At 46.3% G+C, this 23,040-nt stretch overlaps 1 protein-coding gene across 1 annotated transcript in view; it reads left to right on the plus strand.

The window, feature by feature from the left end:
* Positions 1–22,835, plus strand: part of LOC141176205 (uncharacterized) — a 52,517-nt gene extending 29,682 nt beyond the window's left edge. The window contains exons 10-15 of the mRNA XM_073660191.1: positions 16,017–16,160; positions 16,290–16,394; positions 16,478–16,601; positions 16,685–16,782; positions 16,981–17,071; positions 20,866–22,835. Of these exons, the coding sequence (XP_073516292.1) occupies positions 16,017–16,160; positions 16,290–16,394; positions 16,478–16,601; positions 16,685–16,782; positions 16,981–17,071; positions 20,866–21,890 (1,587 nt within the window). The 3' untranslated portion in view covers positions 21,891–22,835. The remainder of the gene's footprint in view (positions 1–16,016; positions 16,161–16,289; positions 16,395–16,477; positions 16,602–16,684; positions 16,783–16,980; positions 17,072–20,865) is intronic.
* The last annotated feature ends 205 nt before the right edge of the window (positions 22,836–23,040 follow it).

Genomic DNA, 23,040 nt, shown 5'->3' on the forward strand with positions numbered 1-23,040 from the left:
CCCACACACAGTACTTAGACGAACGAGACAGTACAAGGGAAAAACCAAAACCACCTTGCATACAAAAACTACACAACTACAACAGAGGGAACACCAACGGGAAAGGAGATAAATGATAAAGCGAGGAAGGGAAAAAACGCTCCAAATACACTTATCTCTGAAACTCCAAATACCACGATCCGCTCTGTTAGTCTGCATGAAATGCTTTCACCGACACTTCCCTAACAGACCAGCAGGCATTTGAAGGAGTCTCACTACAGCAGCATTGATTGCAGCTGGGCGAGGCTGGACCTCGTCTAGCACAGAGAGAGAGAGAATTAACTCCCTCACTGCCGAAAAACACAAAGCACCAAAAAGTCAGCTGCGAGAAGTCAGGCTGTGTAATCGTGACGATCTTCGTGGCGACACACCCGTGACAGTACCCCCCCTTCTACGAGGGGCCTCCGGACCCTCAGGGCCAGGTTTATCCGGGTGAGTCGTGTGGAAGGCCCGAACTAATCGGTCTGCGTTAATATCCGACGCAGGAACCCACATCCTCTCCTCAGGACCATACCCTTTCCAATGAACCAGGTACTGAAGGGACCGGCGATTAAAGCGTGAATCGATGACCCTCGATACCTGGAACTCCAAGTTACCATTGACCACCACTGGAGGGGGAGGTAAAGGTGACGGTACCACCGGCGCCACATACCTCTTAAGCAACGATCTGTGGAACACGTTGTGAATTTTAAACGTAGGGGGGAGGTCAAGACGGAATGCCACCGGATTAATTATAGAACTGATTCTGTACGGCCCGATGAACCTGGGACCCAGTTTCCAGGAGGGAACCTTAAGTTTTATATTCCTGGTAGACAACCATACCCGATCGTTCACACTTAGGTCCGGACCAGACACTCTCCTCCTATCAGCCATACGTTTGTATCGGTTCCCCATAGTATTCAGATTCTTCAGCACCCCTCTCCATACTGAAGCGAGTGATGAGGAAAATCGTTCCTCCTCAGGAACCCCCGAAGAGCCCCCCCTACTGAAAGTACAAAACTGGGGGTGAAAACCATATGCCCCAAAAAACGGGGACTTACCAGTGGACTCGCTCCGCCTATTATTAAGAGCAAACTCTGCCAGAGGTAAGAAAGAAGCCCAGTCCTCCTGGTTCTCTGACACAAAACACCGGAGATATGTCTCCAAGCTCTGGTTCATACGTTCTGTCTGACCATTGGTCTGAGGATGAAAAGCCGATGAGAACGACAAATGCATCCCCCGCCGTGCACAAAACGCCTTCCAGAACTTGGACACAAACTGAGACCCCCGATCAGACACCACCTCGGAGGGTACCCCGTGAAGCCTCACAATCTCCCCAATGAACACCTGCGCAAGAGTTTTAGCATTAGGGAGAGCCGGAAGAGCGATAAAATGTGCCATCTTGCTGAACCTGTCCACTACAACGAGTATGACCGTTTTACCCGAAGACGGAGGGAGGTCCGTAATAAAGTCCATAGACAGATGAGTCCAAGGACGCTCCGGGATCTTCAAAGGTAAGAGGGCCCCAGATGGACGGGTATGTGAGGTCTTAGAGCGCGCACAAACCCCACAGGACGCGACAAAAGTTACCACCTCCTTATGTAAGTTAGGCCACCAAAACCGACGCGAGAGGAGATCCACAGTTGCTCTACTCCCCGGGTGTCCTGCGAAAACTGAGTTATGGTGTGCCTCGATCACCTTTTGTCGCAACTGATCTGGAACAAACAGTCTCCCCGGAGGTCCAACAGGGGCGTCCCCCTGAGCCTCCAATACCTCCTCCTCCAGCTCAGAGCATACTGCCGAAACCACCACCCCCTCCTGAAGGATAGGAATCGGGTCGTCCGTATTCCCGGCCCCAGGGAAACTACGAGATAAGGCATCCGCCTTTACATTTTTTGACCCAGGACGATATGTAACGACAAAATTAAACCTGGTAAAAAACAATGACCACCTAGCTTGTCTGGGATTCAGACGTTTCGCGGACTCCAGATATAGCAGGTTCTTGTGATCGGTGATGACGGTGACCGGATGGACTTCCCCCTCCAAAAAATGGCGCCACTCCTCAAAAGCTAACTTAATGGCCAAGAGTTCCCTATTGCCGACATCGTAATTCCTCTCAGCGGACGACAATTTTTTAGAGAAAAAGGCGCACGGATGCCACTTACCAGGGGACGAACCTTGTGACAATACTGCTCCCACCCCTACCTCGGAAGCGTCTACCTCTACAATGAATGGCTGTGACGCATCAGGTTGAATGAGTATGGGTGCCGAGGCAAAACATTTTTTCAAGGAGGAGAATGCTTGACAAGCCTTGTCAGACCACCTAGAAAAATCCGTCCCCTTTTTAGTCATGTCTGTGAGAGGCTTAACCATGGACGAGAAATTACGAATGAACTTCCGGTAATAATTAGCAAACCCCAGGAAACGTTGTAGTGCCTTAAGATTCTCTGGCCGATCCCACTCAAGAACTGCCCGCACTTTCCCAGGGTCCATACGAAAACCGGACGCTGAAACCAGGAAGCCTAAAAACTGGAGTTCCTGTACGGCGAACACACACTTTTCCCATTTGGCATACAGTTTATTATCCCGCAAGATCTGTAACACCTGCCTAACGTGCTCCTGATGAGACACCAGATCCGGCGAGTAAATTAAGATATCATCCAGATATATGACAACAAACTGTCCCACCAGGCGGCGAAAAATGTCATTAACAAAGTGTTGGAACACCGCCGGGGCATTAGTCAGACCGAATGGCATGACAAGGTTCTCATAATGCCCCTCCGGAGTGTTAAACGCCGTCTTCCACTCATCCCCCTCCTTCATCCTAATCAGATTGTACGCCCCCCTGAGATCCAACTTAGAGAACCATTTGGCGCCCACGATCTGATTAAAGAGATCGGGAATAAGTGGGAGCGGATACGGATCTCGGACCGTAATCCGATTAAGTTCACGGAAATCCAGGCAAGGGCGTAGGCCTCCATCTTTCTTCTTAACAAAGAAGAACCCCGCAGCCACCGGTGAAGATGAAGGTCTAATATGCCCCTTAGCCAGACTTTCTGAAATATAATCCTTCATGGCCTGCCTCTCAGGACCAGAAAGGTTATACAACCTAGCTTTAGGTAACTTGGCCTCAGGGAGCAGTTTTACAGAACAGTCATACACGCGATGAGGAGGTAGTTCCTGACACCCTTTCTCCGAGAATACATCCTCAAAGTCCGCCAGAAATGGAGGTAAGACCCAAGGAGTAACCGCACCGATGACCGTGTTCATGCAGTTTTTATTACAGAATTTACTCCATTGGCTTATCTCTCTGGTTTGCCAATTAATAACCGGGTTATGCTTAGTTAACCAAGGAAGGCCCAACACTATAGGAGTGGGAAGACCCTCCAACACGTAGCAAGACAACAGTTCTTTATGTATCGCCCCCACTTGAAGTTTTACGTCATGCACAGCTTGCAAAAAACTTCCCTGACCGAGAGGCCTGGCATCGATCGAGAATATGGGGATGGGTTTAGCCAACTCACTCAATCGCATACCTTGAACCCGGGCAAACCGAGCATCAACCAGATTAGCCCCGGCCCCACTATCCAGAAGAACAGATATCCTCTCAGTTCTCGTACCCACCACCACCTCCGCCGGTACGAGAAACTGAGACGAACCTAGGGACGAAATATCTACTCCCAGATTGCCGTCCACCACACAACCTGGGATCAACAGTTTTCCGACGACTCTTCACTCTGCAAGGGACGGGATGGACACCCCCCAATAAAATGTCCCTTTCTCCCGCAGAAGAAACACCTTCCTGTCTTATGGCGCACCACCGGTCCCCTCCCCCGAAATGATGTCCCTCCTAATTGCATAGGCTCCTCTGGACTGACCAGGGGAACAACCATATGAGGGGACCTTGTAGGAGGTGGAGTCATCACAGGGGGTAGAGTTATCCCGCACCTCTCCCGAAGCCGTCTGTCAACGCGAATAGCAAGGGCCATAGCGGCTTCCAGTGACGCGGGAGAGTCATACTGTGCCAACACATCCTGTAATTTGTCGGATAAACCTTGACAAAACTGGCTCCTAAGAGCCGGGTCATTCCACTGGGTGTCCGTGGCCCACCTACGGAACTCCGAACAGAATTCCTCCGCCGGACGATCTCCCTGCTGAATCCTACGTAACTTAGACTCAGCAAGGGAGATCCGATCTGGGTCATCATATACGAGTCCCAGAGCAGCGAAAAACCTATCCACTGACTGGAGAGCCGGGGAGCCCGGGGGAAGAGAGAACGCCCAAGATTGTGGGTCCCCTTGTAGGAGCGAGATGACCATTCCCACCCTTTGTTCTTCACTCCCCGATGAGCGAGGCCGCAGCCGAAAGTACAACTTGCATGCCTCCCGGAAAACAAAAAACTTGTCCCGCCCCCCAGTGAACCTGTCAGGGAGAGCTACTTTAGGTTCTGGTCCGGCTTGCTCCTGAGGATACAAAACCTTGGACCTAACGTCCGCCAGCTCCATGGACAAACTCTGCAACTGCCGAGCTAGACCGGCTACTGGATCCATGGTAGCTGGAAAAAAACTAAGTGGTCGGTGAAAATGTCACGCTGTCTCTGTATACTGGAGGTAGGGGGCCTAAGTTGACCCTAAGCTGGGGCCCTGACTAATCCCTCAACCTGGAGGTACTGTTAAAGGTACAGAGGTCCAGGCCGCCAGCGTAACCCCTACCTCCTGAGGATCCCTGCACCTAAGTAATCTAGTCCTGAGAAGGACCCCGATCACAACAAAAGGGGACAAGTAATAATATGCCCACACACAGTACTTAGACGAACGAGATAGTACAAGGGAAAAACCAAAACCACCTTGCATACAAAAACTACACAACTACAACAGAGGGAACACCAACGGGAAAGGAGATAAATGATAAAGCGAGGAAGGGAAAAAACGCTCCAAATACACTTATCTCTGAAACTCCAAATACCACGATCCGCTCTGTTAGTCTGCATGAAATGCTTTCACCGACACTTCCCTAACAGACCAGCAGGCATTTGAAGGAGTCTCACTACAGCAGCATTGATTGCAGCTGGGCGAGGCTGGACCTCGTCTAGCACAGAGAGAGAGAGAATTAACTCCCTCACTGCCGAAAAACACAAAGCACCAAAAAGTCAGCTGCGAGAAGTCAGGCTGTGTAATCGTGATGATCTTCGTGGCGACACACCCGTGACACATCCGCATAGGACCAGTAGGGTGCTGGCAGGCCAGGTAGGTTAGCCGGAGTAGACAGGGGTTGAGCAGGACGAACTGGAACCAGACAGGTCTTATGGCATTCCTGACCCCAAAGGAGCACCTCTCCCGAGCTCCAGTTCAGGACGGGCTCATGTCTTTGTAACCAAGGCAGGCCAAGCAAGATGGGATGAGAGAGACCGGACAGTACGTAAAAGGAGATCTTCTCAGAGTGCAGCATTCCCACCTGAAGAGTTACCGGCTCAGTGACCAGCAAGATGGTTTCAGGGAGAAGGTTTCCATCCACAGAGGAGACTGCTAAAGTGTCCGCCAGACGTATGGTAGGAATCTGAAAATGCTCTGCAACGGCCTGTTGGATGAGATTCCCAGCAGCTCCGGAATCAAGATGGGTAGTCTCAAAAAAGCGGGTCTCACCACTGGTAACGGAAACGGACAGAGTCAAGGGCAGAGAGGAAAAATTCTTGCCTAAGATGACCTCTCCGAGCAGTTCTAGACACTGGAGTTTCCCGGTCTCACTGGGCAAGAGCGGATAAGATGCTCATTATTGCCACAATAGAAGCAACTCCCCTCAGCACGACGGGTCTCCTGGTGAGACTTGACCATCTTGACTTGGTCAATTTGCATCGGCTCTGGAGAAGACACCCGGGGGAGTGCAGGTTGCGAGACTGGACTTTGGATGACGGGAGCGAGGCGCGGAGGTTTCCTCTCACGGTTCATCTCCTTAGCGCGTTCCAGGAAAAGAATGTCAATCTGGGTAGCTAATAACACCGGGTCGTCCAGGGAGGGAGATATGTCACGACCGGCTAGCTCATCCTTGATCCGTCCGGAAAGGCCCTCCCAAAAGGTGGACACCAGGGCCTCATTACTCCAGGCAAGTTCAGATGCGAGGGTTCGGAAATGTACGTCATACTGGCCCACAGTGAGACTCCCTTGGCAGAGTCGGAGAAGTGAGGAGGCAGTAGGAGATTTTCGTCCAGGCTCATCGAACACCTTCCAGAAGGCCGCGAGGAAAGCCTGAAGATCGGACACCAGAGGATCCCCTCTCTCCCACAAAGGGTTAAGCCACACCAACGCCTCTCCAGTGAGGTGAGACATGATGAACGCCACCTTGGCCCTGTCGGAGGTGAACTGGTGTGTCAGGAGTTCAAAGTGCAGCGTGCACTGATTTATGAAGCCCTGACATAGTACGGGATCACCACCAAAACGTGGAGGCGCAGAGAGCCAGGGTCCACAGCGCCCAGGGTTGAGGTGCCGCTGGAGCGGGTGCCGCTTGGATAGAGGTGGACACAGTAGGGGTGGACAGCGCGTCCAGATGGGAGTTGACTGTCCGCAGATAGGACAGGATAGTATCCTGTTGGTACAGGTCAGAGAGCAAAGGAGCCTGGGAGCCACCGGGTTTCATGGCCTGTGCAAACTGTTACGGATCCGGGTGGTGAAACCTCTATGCTGGGATGCAAGGAGGGACCAAAGGGGCGTAACTAAGTGCCTACTCGGACCGACCCTGGTCGCACGGCGGCCTAGTCGACTCCGTGAACCAAGGAGGGACCGGGTAGGTGGACCAGGTGCCACACTGGGACCGACCTTGTGTGAGAGCAGGCGACTCCCACGGGTCAGATGGCTGAAGCTGACAGGTACAGCGGGAGAGCACGGCAGGTAACCTGACAGGTGATCCGGGTTGGCAAGCAGGCGGGCACGGCAGGTAGCCAGATGGGTGATCTGGGTTGGCGAGCAGGCGGGCACGGCAGGTGGCCTGACAGGTGATCTGGGTAGACAGGCTGGCGGGCACGGCTGACAGACAGGCTGGCGGGCACGGCTGCTAGACAGGCTGGCGGGCACGGTTGACAGACAGGCTGGCGTGCAGGACTGACAGGCAGCGGGACCTGAGGGCTGAGGACAGTGTTAGCACACAAACAACAACCTTGCACAGGCACCTCCAATTTGGAGGAGGTGCTTTATATAGGAATGGTCCTTCGGCAAATGGCCGGGGACTCTTTAGGACGGCGCTCGTGGCCTAAGCACAGTGCCCGGGAAGCTGTGCGCGGTGCGTGGAACAGCAGCAGCAGGTGCAGGGGAGCTGGAGGATGCCGGACCGGGACTGTGGCGGTGAGGGAAACGGCATCTCTGCCCGCCAGGAGGCTCCGCTCCATACACCTCGTACACATACGGCTTCGCTCCATACACCTTGTCTCCGCTCCGTACGCCTCGTCCACGCGCGGCTCCGCTCCGTACGCCTCGTCCACGCGCGGCTCCGCTCCGTACGCCTCGTACACGCGCGGCTCCGCTCCGTACGCCTCGTACACGCTCGGCTTCGCTCCGTACACCTCGTAAACACGCGGCTCCGCTCCGTACACCTCGTCAACACGCGGCTCCGCTCCGTACACCTCGTACACACGCGGCTCCGCTCCGTACACCTCGTACACACGCGGCTCCGCTCCGTACACCTCGGACACACGGCTTCGCTCCGTACACCTCGTACATGCGCGGTTCCGCTCCGTACACCTCGTACACGCGCGGCTCCGCTCCGTACACTTTGTACACGCGCGGCTCCGCTACGTACACCTCGTACACGCGCGGCTCCGCCCCGTACACCTCTGCGTTGCTCCGCTCCGTACACCTCGTACACACGACTTTGCTCCATACACCTCGTACACACGACTCTGCTCCGTACACCTCGTACACGCGCGGCTCTGCTCTGTACACCTCGTACACGCGTGGCTCCGCTCCGTACACCTCGTACACGCGCGGCTCCGCTCCGTACACCTCGTACACACGCGGCTCTGCTCCGTACACCTTGTACACACGCGGCTCTGCTCCGTACACCTCATACACACACGGCTCCGCTCCGTACGCCTCGTACATGCGCGGCTCCGCTCACCTCGTACACACACGGCTCTGCTCCGTACACCTCATACACACACGGCTCCGCTCCGTACACCTCGTACACACACGGCTCCGCTCCGTACACCTCGTACACACACGGCTCTGCTCCGTACACCTCGTACACACACAGCTCCGCTCCATACACCTCGCACACACGCGGCTCCGCTCCGTACACCTCGTACACACGCGGCTCTGCTACATCCACACAGTAAACCCCTCCTGACCCCACACATAAACTTCAGCTCATCCAGCACCATGACAACCTGCACAGCAGAGTCCTGCATCCACTGAGGCCCCTGATCATGTGACCCCTGACTCCTCCCCTCCTGTGACCTCATCACAGCTCCTGTGCGCACAGAGCAGCCATTTATGTGGTGGCGGCTCTGCAGGTGGAGGTATGTGGAGACCCCATTACTGGGTGCAGGGGGCATTAACCCCTTCAGCACGGAGACGCTTTTGGGGTCTTGTGTTGCCCCTTTATAAGAATCATAAGGTCTTTGTTCTGTTTCCTGTAATAGATACATACGACCCAACTATGGAGACAGGAAGGGAGGAAACGTATTGTTCTCATAGTACAGGACCCCTTTACTGCCCCCCACAGTGTAATGCCCCCATTATGCCCCTTATACAGGATGTATGATGCCCCCCCACAGTGTAATGCCCCATTATGCCCCTTATGCAGTATGTATGATGCCCCCATGATACCCCTTATGCAGTATGTGTGATGCCCCCCACACAGTGTAATGCCCCCATTATGCCCCTTATGCTGGATGTATGATGCCCCCACAGTGTAATGCCCCCATTATGCCCCTTATGCTGGATGTATGATGCCCCCACACAGTGTAATGCCCCCATTATGCCCCTTATGCAGTATGTATGATGCCCCCCCACAGTGTAATGCCCCCATTATGCCCGTTATGCAGTATGTATGATGCCCCCACAGTGTAATGCCCCTTATGTAGTATGTATGATGCCCCCACACAGTGTAATGCCCCTTATGCAGGATGTATGATGCCCCCCACACAGTGTAATGCCCCTATTATACCCCTTATGCAGGATGTATGATGCCCCCCACACAGTGTAATGCCCCCATTATGCCCCCATTATGCCCCTTATGCAGTATGTATGATGCCCCACACAGTGTAATGCTCCCATTATGCCCCTTATGCAGGATGTATGATGCCCCCACACAGTGCAATGCCCCCATTATGCCCCTTATGCAGGATGTATGATGCCCCCACACAGTGTAATGCCCCCATTATGTCCCTTATGCAGGATGTATGATGCCCCCACACAGTGCAATGCCCCCATTATGCCCCTTATGCAGTATGTATGATGCCCCCACACAGTATAATGTTCTCACAGTACCGCCTGAGGTCTTGCAGTTGGAATAATCCCTCTGTAAAATGTTTTTCCCTTTGCCTGCTCCCCTACATGTATACCCTCGAGCTTGTATACAGGCATGTAGGGGTGCAGGCCTTACTAGATATCGAGGCTTTGTACAGTAATATACCGCATGAGGATGATATCAGAGGAGTAAGACATTTCTTGAAATCGAGGTCAGTAGAGTGTAGCAGACATAATGACTTCATGGAGGATCTTCTAAAATTCACTCTTACTCATAACTTCTTTCTTTTTGACAGGAAGTACTTCCACCAGCTCAGGGGTACTGCGATGGGGAGCCTCTGTGCCCCCTCGTATGCTAACTTATCCCTGGACTGGTGGAGAAAACCACAATATTCAGGGATGATCATAAGTGGTGGCATTCATATATTGGGGTATGGTACAAATATATTGACTACATTTTTATCATCTGGTCAGGGACGAGTGAACAATCTTTTGAATTTGTCAGGGAACTCAACATCCATAGAGTGGGCCTGAGATTTACATCTGAATTTTATTATTACCAGTTGCCTTTCCTGGATGTTCTAATTAAGAAAGATTGGAATGGGACCCTAGGGACACTCATCTACCATAAACCTTCAAGCACTAATAAACTATTGAAGTGGAATAGCCACCACCCCATCTCCATAAAAAGAGGAATACCCAAGGGCCAATTTTTATAGTTGAGAAGGTACTGCCATAATGTCACGGATTTTAATATACAGGCAATAGACTTGAACATCAGATTCAGGGAAAAAGGGTACTCCTGGTACATTTTGGATTCCGCATCGTTTGCAGAAAAATTGGAGAGACAGACACTCCTCCATGCCTACCCAAGTGACCAAGAAAAAGATTGGACGACACGAGTAAGAAAAACTTACAACAATCAGAGTGACTGTATCTTTCATATCCTCAGAAAACACTGGGATATACTTGTGGCTGACCCTGACCTGGAGGTCCTGTGGGATCTACACCCACAATAACTTTCAGAAAGGGTCAGTCAATTAGGGATCATTTATTGCATAGTTTCTACAAAAAAAACTGCACCCAAGGGGACTTGGCTAGATAAAAGAATCTGCGGTTTCTTTAGATGTGGAGAATGTTGTACATTTAGTTGGATGAGACCATGTAAATCTTTCTCGAGTTCCTCCACGAGTAAAAACTTTTTTCAGAGGGATTATTCCAACTGTAAAACCTCAGAACTTGTATATATGGCCACATGCATCTGCCCCCTAGATTATGTAGGCAAGACCAAGAGGGAGTCTAGGAGGAGGGTGGGGGAGCATTTGGGTGATATATGCCATGGTCGGGACACCCCATTAGCGAGACACATGAACAGTGTACATCGAGGTGAAACCGGAGACATCTCCTTTTGTATCATTGAGGTGGTTAAACCCAATGTGATTGGAGGTGATCACAATAGATGTATCCTCAAAAAAGAAAGTGAGTGGATTTTTAGACTGGATTCACGAGCCCCTAAGGGACTGAATGAGAAAATTTCTTATGCCTGTTTCGTGTTAATGCAGCCCCATTCGGGATTACATTTTTGGATTTTATACTCTACCTATTGCTACTCAGTTCCCAGTGAATGGGGTTCACATATTGTACTTCATCGAGATATCTGAGCTTCTATATCAGAATTATTTATCAGTTATATCCTACATCTACTATTTCATAATTAAGAAGTGTGGTGTTCCTTGTGTATCTCTATGCAATAGGGGTCAAATTTGACCATTTAGGAGTATACTGTGGGCCATCATCCCATATTTTCTGTAGTGATAAAATAGATCTACATGCCTATTGCATGATGGGAGGATGTGAAATACTTGTTTTTAGTCTCCCATGATGCTGATCTCACAGATAGGATTTTTCTTTGTTGGTGGTATGCAATCCAATACCATATGCGCTCCGGTGTGGAACCCATGCTTCCTGACATGCACATTCGCAGATAGGAGACCGTGATGCACTCCATCATGGAACGCACATGTCCGGCACGTTTGAGCTTCCTTCCGGCCTGTTGTTTTGTGCTGAATTGTGGGGAATACTTGAGAATTTATTTTTGTTCTGTCTTTAGTTGATCCCACTGATACATCAGATAAGTCCTCATAGAATTATAATTAGAGGAACCCATGGACACATTGGGATTTGTGAAGCTGACCTCCGCTCTCCTCTATTACCTTTGAATTTATTGTGTGACTTGTATTTCTGAATAGTAGCTCTTGGTTTGTTCCATTTCCATGTGTAAATTGAATTTGACTCGTAGTCTTTGATATCTCTTTCAAACTTAGTTTTTTCGATGTCTGAGATCCATCCTCCAGACTTTGTAAATTCTTCTGCATATTTTGTTTGAGTTTTGTATCCAAAAAGGCTTCTACACTGGGCGGAAAACTTTCACCTAGTTATTTTCAAGAAACAAATATCAAACGCAATGTGACTTGATTATCCTTTATAAATTTATCTTTATTAAGTTTTGAAAAGGAAATACAAATACAAACACCGGGTACTAGTTGTGCAACAAGTAGTAGGTCAAACATGACCCCATAACCACAACAATAACCAGTATTTCCAAAACATTTGAAAATGAAATAATTAAACACAATACAAAGTAGAGTCGCTGGTAGAACATTGGTTCAATGTGTTTTAGGATATACCAGCGTGGTGACTCAGACTTAAACATTAAGTCATTACATATTCATTTGGATTAACAAATAAGGGCTATAAAAGAAAAAACGAGTAGTTAAAACTAAAAACACAAATACACACAAAGACAAAGGGAAGTGGGGGAATGGATGTATGGGTAAGAGGGTTAGGGTAACGTCAAATAGGCTCCTGAAGTATAGACTTAGCTTTCCCCTATTAGGTCAAGGTAATCAGCGGAAGATTTAAACTCTAGTAGAACCATGTTTTATAAAATTTATTATGGGAGTTATTGATCATGGAGGGGAGTTCGTCCGTTAGCATAATCTCATTTATTTTGGAGAACCATAGTGTTACTTTTCCATAGCAAGGGAATACATGCTCTAGCACAGGGTTCCCCAACTCCAGTCCTCAAGGCCCACCAACAGGTCATGTTTTCAGGATTTCCTTAGTATTACACAGGTGATAATTGCATCACCTGCACAGGCAATAATTCCATCACCTGTGCAATACTAAGGAAATCCTGAAAACATGACCTGTTGGTGGGCCTTGAGGACTGGAGTTGGGGAACCCTGCTCTAGCAGACGTGATCAAGTGTCTCAGTATCGAGTTTTTATATGTTTTTAAAGGGATGTTGCTGTGATTGAGAAGGACGAAAGCTGGGTCAAGGTCTGAAATAAGATCAGTGAATTTACTAATCACTAGTAGAACTTTTCCCCAGAAAGGAGAAAGGTGTTATGATCTGCTACAAGCACTAAGGAAAGACAGGAGATCTGTCCCTACAATAGAACTACGCTAGATCCCTACAATGTAACGGGGAACCTGATCCTGCGATCAGACCCGCTAAAGTCCTCAGCTAGTCTGAACGAAGACCTATAGATGTGAGGGAGGGATCCCTACAAGAACTAGGGACTGGGAGAAAGATGGACACCTCCTAGCAGAAATTGTAGCAGTAAAAAGACAAACAAACAACATAGAACATAGAGGTCAAAAGACCTAGCTAAACTGACTGAGAAAGGTAACAAAGCACCTGGCTAGCTTAAGAGTAGAAATCACAATGAAGTCCAGCAAGGCCAGAAGGGCGGAGCAGGATTAAATAGGCAAAAACGGTCATGTGACCAGCATAATAGAAAAAACCTAACAGGAGAGTTCTAACAAAAGGAGTTTACAGGTCCAGAAAATATGTAGTAGGTCACCCTCCTCCTCCTCCTCACATCTCCAACACATGGGACTAGCATCTGGGAATATAGAGTGTAGGCGAGTTGGGACCCTGTACCACCGAGAAAGCAGTTTATAGCTGGCCTCCTGAAATCGCGAGCTGATTGATGATGTGTGTCAAGGTGAAGATTCACTTCCACTGATCTCTCGTTAAGGTGCAACCCAGATCTCTCTCCCATTGAGATTGGAAGTGTGTTTTAGGCTAGTCCAGGGATTCAATCAGTAGGGAATACAAGAGTGACAAAGTATGTCTTAATGGGCCGGTATTTGGTGACTTGGTTATCCTATAAGGGCTTTTTTTTTACATGTGGACATACACCCTGTAAAGCGTGCAACTATGTTAATAAAACCTACACATTTGAAGAAAACCTAACGGGACAACAATTTGCAATACACAATTTCATCAGTTGTAACACTATAGGGGTCATCTATTTAATAGAGTGTATAGAGAGTAAACTACAATACGTGGGATGGACGTCAGGTCCACTAAAAACATGTATTAGAAGACATTTATCTGACGCAATCAATCCCACAACATTAAACCTGTCTGTGGTTTCAAGACGCTTTTCACAAAAACATAAAGGGGATATCAGATCCTTCAGATATTAGGAATAGAAAAGGCTTATAAACCATTAAGAGGTGGAGATATGAAAAGAAAAATCTTAAATAGAAAGTCATATTGGATATTAAAATTACAAACTTGAGCCCCACAGGGAATGAACATCAGACCGGATTAATATTACAGTGCAATTAATTGTATTTGTCTTTGATTTCCAGTGATTTTATTGAATGTCTCATGCATGAGTTGTATTTGTGTATTCTCTTTTACTTCCATACAATACAGGGTTAAATTGTCTGAGAAGTGCTCAGTAATCAATGGACACCCAGGAAAGGGAAGGATATAAAAGTATCACAGAGACTCGCATGTTGTAAATCAGGAATAAGCATTGGTTTGGTATGTGGGCACTTGTTGGTATGCCATCACAACAGTTTTTATGAACTCACAATAAATGTGAGGTTTTAACAATATAGACAATGCTGGAGAATCCATCTCTCCTCCTTTCTCTACTTGAACCTTGAAATGTCCCTGACCAGGGCGGCTCCATGCGGTGATCTTCAGACAAGGTGCATTGAATAAACAGTGAGCTGACCTCCCTCTCCATTTTACCATTATATCCATGTTTTCCCTATAGTGATGGATATTTATTTTTGCTAAAACTGTGATATTTTCACTTTAAAACTTTTTTTAAACCTTTTTTTATAAACTTTTTTAAACCACTCTCATTAGTGCGATCATACAACATACAAGCCTTTGATCGCTCAGGTGATGCACTGTACTACTGTAGTGCCGTGTATTATCACTGCCTGTGCAATAGTAACGGCCCCATACACATGAGATAAGTGTTGACTTATTTGGTAGACGGCTATCTCTCCAGACTCCTCCATACACACAAATATTCCAGCTTTCCTGTGGTTTGTATGACTGACTGGTACTGTCGGGAGGCCCCCAAATACATTATATAGTCAACCAAAACCCCCAAAATCAGTGCTTCCATGCAACTTTAGTCTAATGTTTATGGGGCGTTAAAAGGTAACTTATTGGACGCTGCCTCTGGCCCGGCCTAATAGACTTTCGTACATTGCAGGCCCAGACACCATTATTAGGCATTTCAGTATTGTAGGAACTAGGCAGCCCCATACAATCGAGTACTTGGGGAGGAGGGGCATTCAGCCGAACTCTGTCACACCTTCTTAGATGCCATGTTTGCTTTTTGCAGGACAACGCGCACAGCACCAGGAACTAGCGGTGGACACCGCGATCCTCTAAGCCACTACGTGCAGCACCACCTTATAACCAGGAACTCTGGGTCACAGGTATGCTACGTCCAGCTCTAATCGGTCTATCTCTGCCTCCACAGTCCCTCTCAGCTGATAACTCTGAGTCTGCCACTCTCTGCTCTTTTCTGCAGACCCAAGCAACCAGTGTCACCATATCTCCACACTTTTGAATCCCTACCTTTGAACACCATCCAGCAATCTAGTAGGTGTCGCCTCTCATCAATTTGTATATATACTTGCTCTATACTATGATGTATCTGCATTAATGGGGTTTGATGAAATATTATGCACTATTTGACAGCATGTTTATTGTTCAGGTTAAACAAGAGATATTATCATGTTATTGTGCTATGATCCATTTGTATATGCTTTTTTATTTTATTACTTATTATTATTCTTTTATTTATTGTTTTGTTCTTTGTGCAATTTCCAATAGTTCTTGATTAAGGTCAGATCGACCGAAACGTTTACTTTTGTTTTTGGACTGCATTAAAAAAAATTTTTTCTATAAGAACCATTGAGTGCCGAGGTTATTCTCAATGTCAATTCCAGTGTCAGAAAATTAGACTAGAATTAGCTTTATAGAAGATGAGTCTATGAGAAACGTGTTCAGCTGCAGACTCCGGGGAAGAAACTGCTTGTTGTCTGTGGCCTAAAATATATAGGTTTTATTAATAGATGTAAAGAAAAAACTAAATACTGTAAAATAATAAATCTCCTTATATGTTTCCCCTCATTATCTCCAATAGCTCTATTATTACACAGGATTTTTATGATGTTACATCGGCTCATCTTCTTCTCATTCAGGTCCCTACAATATTAGATCCTCTCAGTGAAGATCTTCTACATAAGAAAATTTTCCTGATTTATCCATCAAAGATGGATATGGACAGAGACAAGATGGCGGAGAGGATATTACACCTCACCCTGGAGATCCTTTTCCGGCTTACTGGAGAGGTGAGAGATTCTGATGACGTCACATTACATCATTCTTATCTATGGGAATAACAGATGGACAGAACTGGAGAGGTGAGGACCCTGGAAATGTCTGGAGGGAGATTTATTAATGTGTCTCTCCATAACCAGAGATTAATCACTGGGCCTCCACCTCACCCCCTGATACATGAGGACATCAATGACCAGAAGATCCTAGAACTCACCTACAAGATGATTGAGTTGCTGACTGGAGAGGTGACACTGCTGGGAATGCTGGGACATTATACAGTAACGCTATGAAGGGATCGGGGGGATGACGGTATCATTGTATTTGTCAGGTTCCTATAAGGTGTCAGGATTTCGTCGTCTATTTCTCCATGGAGGAGTGGGAGTATTTAGAAGGACACAAAGATCTGTACAAGGACATCATGATGGAGCTTACCCAGCCCCTCACATCACCAGGTAATAGAGAGGACTAAATACACACGGCCTATAATTATCTGTATGGAAAGAATGAATTCAGTCCCTGTATGTGTTTCCTCCAGATCTATTCAGTAAGAGGACAACACCAGACAGATGTCCCCGTCCTCTTCTTCCACAGAACTGTAAACAAGAAGATCCCAATGTTCCTCAGGATCATCAGGTAGATGGAGAGAAGGTGTCATGAGATCTCCCCTATGATGTGTAGACTGCTGTGAAGGTCTTGTGCTCAGTTCTGTTTTATCCACCAGTATTATATGTTTTATATTTGTGTAATGAGAACGGTGGAGATGGCAGGATTAGAGCTGATCATAGATGTGACTTCTCCATCTGTCTGTGACTTTTACAATATTTGTTTCAGGGTGAAGATCTGACCCATATTAATACTACAGAGACATATGTGAGGGATGATGAGCGGTGTAAAGAGGAGATTCCTACATATGACTACCCAGGTGAGTAGTAACCACTAAATACAGAGAAGTCACAGATTCTTCTCAGTCACCGACTGTGGCTGCTTTATCGGTGATGTAGTCCGGCCGTATCACAATCGTGTGATCACCATTTTGCCACTAGACCAAAACATTCTCTTCCGTCCGAAAATGTTCAAATTACTTTGGGAAATTGTGAAAGCCCTTTTCTATAGAACTTACAACCTGGAGGATCCACCTACACCCTGTGATTTAGGAGACGTTACCTGCCCAGATCTGTAAACCACAAAGCCAGAAAATTACTTGAAGAAAAATATTATGATGGGCCTGTAAGAGAAAGTGGAGGGTAATGATGGTGTTGGCTTCCTAGATCCCTGATATCTTATTGGATGAATCTACCTTCTCTCCCTTCTGTGCGGCTGAATGTGCTCATATGGTCCCTACAAGACCAGGTCCAGTCTTTCTGGCCAAGCTTCACTTTTATGATCGACATTAAATGTGCAGTGAGGGACAAGTGTGAATTTCTGTACAATAACAGCAGAGTTTCCCTTTATCCTGACTGTTCTATTTCTTTTAAAACCGACTAACTTCAAACAGGATTGTGATAAACTACACAAAAAACATTACACCTGTGCCATGATATATCTCTAAGCTGTGCGTGGCTGATGGCTGTAATATACATTTATTCACGCCTGCAGGAGATGTGTTGGCTCCAGCCCTGGTTTCATGGATTCACTCCACGTCATAAATTACATTATGTTTTCATCCTAAGGAATTCAGATTACTGCACAATCTCTCCTGAAATGGGGGTGCTAATACTTTCTCTACTCTTCTGGTCAGGACTCATAGTAGCTTCAATAGTCCACCATAAATGAGTGTAACTCCAGGTTAGTGTTGGATTTCTCCCTTCATACGTACATTGTTGTTGGGGATGTTACATGTTTTCATATTCTTTCTTTTTTTTTTTACAAGTTCATTCTGTATGATACGAGGGTCAGTCAATAAGTAATGCCTCCTATTTTTTTTCTCCTTTTAATTGGCAAGAAATTCAAATGCAATTACATAGGTTGAAAACCACAACATTAACAATTAATTTGTCATTTTTCAATATAATCTCCATCCATTTCCACAGTCTTGGTCCACCGTTTAACAAGGGCATGTATTCCAGCATGGTAAAAAGCATTCTTGGGACCCACCGTGCACAAACTTTTCTGTATCCCAGTTGTCCAATAATTTTCATCACACTGCCTTTACTGAGGCAGATAATGGCACACAATTCATCTGCAGTCACCCGGCGGTCACCACGAATGATGTCATCGACTCGCTGAATGCTGCTTGGATTCACTGCGGTTACTGGCCTGCCACTCCGCATTTTGTCAGCCAACGGTGATGGCCCTTCAGCTGTGTTACAGCGACGAACCCATCGTCTACCAGTACTGACATCCACTGTTGCATCACCGTACACATTTTTCAGTCTCTCATGAATTCAAATGGGCGTTTCACCTTCTGCATGCAAGAATTCAATCACAGAACGTTGTCTAATACGAACATCGATGTCAGCCATTTTGCAAACGGATACAGTCCTGCCACCTGTTGGTGCAGGAAGTTGCAATTGCTGTGGATTGGAGAAGAAGGTTTGAGGAATTGTGCCAAATTCGAATATTTAACATAACTACCTTATTTAAGGAGAAAAAAAATAGGAGGCATTACTTATTGACTGACCCTCGTAGTTTCATTGTGGTGGGATCGGCCGGCCTCACTTATGTGAGTCTGTAACTCCCTGGTCGTCTTTCAGAAAGATCTCCATTTCCTCTTCCAAATGCCCGAGATCTAAATTTAAGACACCTCAGCTCTGCAGTATTGTAAAAAAGTTCACTTTAAATGTCTAATATTTCTTCTTGACACTCATCTGACAGAAAATATTGTTCCTTACGATAGTTTAGATTGCCAAGAGCCACCGAGCCCCATACTCCAATTACCCCAGAGAGGTTTCACCACTAGTTACTCATTTTTCTCTGATGGAGACTGTTGAGTTTGTTCATTTCAGTTGATGTGTTATTGTCTATAGTCACAGTTTTTGACTTCAGTAATCCTCTGCTTTAACCCCTTCCTGCAGTCAGTTTTCTGTTCCTAATCAGGGCCATTTTTCAAATCTGACGTGTGTCACTTTATGTGGTGATAACTTTGGAATTCTTCACAAAGGATAAGAAAACAAATGGACCTTACAAATTATTTTCCAACTTCTTTTGAATCTGACAATACCCTGTATACGGTTGTACACTACTGTCTGGGCACATGGCAGGTTAAGAAGGGAAGGAGCGCCATTTAGCTATTAGGAATGCAGATTTTGCTGGAATAGTTCCCAGAGACAATGTATTGGGGGCACTGTTTATGGTCATTTGGAAGCTCAAAAGATGGCTACCACGATTAGGCTTGGCACTATCTACCCCATTTACAGATTTCACAAATTACTTTGCCCATCACCATTTATCCCTTCTACATGGATCTGGACTTACACAGAGACCCCTAGGCTTGGGCCACGGTGTTACCTGCTGTTCTGTGGAGTGAGATGGGAAGAAGAATAGTCAGGTAGCCGGGTCAGAACCAGGAGGGCAGAGAAAATACAAAATCAGGAGACACAAGAGTAGTCAGTAAACGGGCCGAGGTCACAACAGAAACAAATACACAAGCCGGGAGCTGAGCACAGAGGACTGAACCAGAGGAGAACAAGGCTGTATCTGGCAGCTTCCGGCGATATGCTTCCAGCTTTAGTAGGGTGCGGTGCTCTCCAGTTGGCTGAAGCCGGGAGCAGATTACTCCAGCTGGACAGCACACACACCCATACTGCCAGACTGGATGGTACTACAGGTACCAGCAACCCTAATCTTAGTGGCTGGACAGAGCCTGCGCCGCCCAGAGCTTCTGGTTCTGACGTCTCTTCTATCACCAGCGCCACCTGCAGAATGAATAAGGCGGCTCCTGGTGACAGAAGCAGACGTCACACAAGTCGAAGCAGGAGGAGAAGTAGACGTCCCAGACGAGATGGGACACACCTTTTGCAGAAGCCCTAATATAACAAAATGGTAGAAGACCAGATCAGTAGAAATCCCCATAAAGTGACTCCATTTTGGAAATTATAACCCTCAGTGAATTAATCTATAGGAGTAGTGACTATTTTGACTCCACAGTCACTTTCCAGAAATTAGCACGCAGTGGATGTTGGAGAGTGAAAGTTGCAAATATGCTATTTTATTACCCAACACATAGTGCCCAGATTGTGCTCCAGGAGACACACACCGTAAATTAAGTGGGTTCTTCTCACTATAGTAATGCCAAATACATGGATGCTGAATGTGGTTTCGGCGCACTGCAAGGCACAGAAGTGAGGGGGAGATCTGACTTTGGGAGAGCGGATATTGCTGGATTGGTTTATGGAAGCCATGTTGCTTTTCAAGAGCCTTTGAGCCACTAATAATGTGGAAACCTCTGTTATTCCATTGACAGATGATGGACCTGAGTGGGGGCTTGTTTTTTGTGAGATAAGTAGAAGTTTTTATTGGTATTATTTCACCTACATAACATCATTTGGTGTCTTTTTATTCCATATTTGGGAGGCAGAATGAACAAACAATTGAACACCACGCTCTACTGCTCCTTTCTATGAGGTTTTCTATCAGACAGTCATTGTCCTGGTGAATAAGTGATTTTTTTTTTATATAACTTGCCTTTTTTATGGACAGTTTAAGTAGAAATGTTCAAAAATATAAAATTCAAGGATTTTTTTATTAAAAAATAATATTCGGTTTTATTCTGGGCAGATGTCTGTACCAGGAGATCAGAGGGACAGCTGACATCTTCAATTTTCAAATCAGATAATTTTCAGATCCAACAGGATACAATTGAAATGAATGACATTTCTCCAGATTTACCATCATCCCTTCACTGCAATGATCTGTCATCTGATCCTTTGAAACAGGTCCTGTCTTCTGATTCATTACCGACTACTAAGGAAAATCAAAGTCACAAAACAAGCATTAAAAAACAAACTGCTCCTCATGCTAAGAAGCTATTTTCACATTCAGAATATAGAAATAGTTTTCCTCCCAAACAGTCTTTTCTTAAACCTCAAAAAATTCACACAGCGAAGAATAGATTTTCTTGTTCAAAGTGTGGGAGGTGTTTTAATCAGAAATCAGATCTTGTTAGGCACCAGAGAACTCACACAGGAGAGAAGCCATTTTCCTGTTCAGAATGTGGGAAACGTTTTACAGAGAAATCATATCTTATCGCACATGAGAGAACTCACACAGGAGAGAAGCCTTTTTCCTGTTCAGAATGTGGGAAATGTTTTACAGTGAAATCAACTCTTAGCAAACATCAGAGAACTCACACAGGGGAGAAGCCATTTTCCTGTTCAGAATGTGGGAAATGTTTTACAGAGAAATCAAATCTTATCAGACATCATAGAACTCACACAGGGGAGAAGCCATTTTCATGTTCAGAATGTGGGAAATCTTTTGCAAAGAAATCAAATGTTATCAAACATCAGAGAACTCACACAGGGGAGAAGCCTTTTTCATGCTCAGATTGTGGAAAATGTTTTGGACGCAAATCATATCTTTATAAACATCAGAGAACTCACACAGGGGAGAAGCCTTTTTCATGCTCAGATTGTGGAAAATGTTTTGGAAACAAATCATATCTTTATAAACATCAGAGAACTCACACAGGGGAGAAGCCTTTTTCATGTCCAGAATGTGGGAAATGTTTTAACCAGAAAGCGCATCTTGATAACCACCGGAGAATCCACACAGGGGAGAATGCCGCAACTACACCCAACTAGTCTCTGTACAGACTAGAACAGCCCTAGCTGCACAACTAAAAACTCCACCACACACCCAACTAACTAATAAGCCGTTGAGGAGTTTCTCATACCTCCTGAGGAACCAGAGGGGAGGCGGCAACACACTGTCAACCAGGGGAAAGGAAAGTATGAAGGAAAATACGAAAACTCTGAGTGAGAAACAAAAACACATTCATATAGGGCAAAGAAGGCAAGCTAAGGAGAACCAAAAATAAAGGGAACAAGTATAATCTCCCAGAAACCTAACATTGTTGGAATAAAAAGGTACTGGGAGGGAAAGCAAACTGACTGGGAGGATACAAGGTCAAGGGGGCCAAGGTCGGACCCCACTTAAACAGGGTCCCCAGGCAGGACCCAGCTCACCCTGCTTCTTCCTTCTCAGGACATTGGCCATGTTCGAATCTGACACAGCGGTTGAATATGACTAATACACTGTGAAGTCTACAGGCCCCACAGACAGGATCAACGAAAAAAAAGTGGGCCAATCACATCCGGCAGAAGGTACGTGATCACGCCCCTGATCACCAAACTGTATGCACAACTCTATACTAAAAGAATCATCTTACTCCTATTATATTTTCTCTCCCCCCCCTCCCCCTCCTCCCTAGCTAAATCCAAAAAGAAGCAAAAAACCCCACTACGCTGAGGTACGATCACCACGTCTGACCAGGTCTTCGCACCAATACCTCCATCAAGGAAAACCGGGATCATATGCCAGTACTGACCCATTTCCATTGAACTACCTACTGGCCTATTCAACTGATATTCATGTATTGAAATCTATGAACTCTATTTTATTTTATTTTATTTATTGAAAATTTACTGTACACACCCGGACCTAGTGTACTTCTTACGGACTATCTTATATCCTATTCTATTCCAATTTTAATAATTGTAACCCAATAAAGGAATTTTAACTAATTACCCCATCTCCCTAATCCATTCCACTATCGCTGGCGCAATTTTAAAAAAACTCTAAATCTACAATACATACATCCATACGGACAGGCATCGGTTCCCTGTCTACAAATTCGCAGCCACCATAGCGCCTTCTTCCTCCCAATCTACATGACCGGGAGGATAGTTTCATCTTTGTGGTGAAACTTATAAAATTCATTCTCACCAACTG

Source organism: Phyllobates terribilis, unplaced genomic scaffold (genome assembly GCF_046119375.1).
Source record: "Phyllobates terribilis strain yellow unplaced genomic scaffold, ASM4611937v1 Scaffold_17__1_contigs__length_24005725, whole genome shotgun sequence".
NCBI classification, from domain to species: domain Eukaryota; kingdom Metazoa; phylum Chordata; class Amphibia; order Anura; family Dendrobatidae; genus Phyllobates; species Phyllobates terribilis.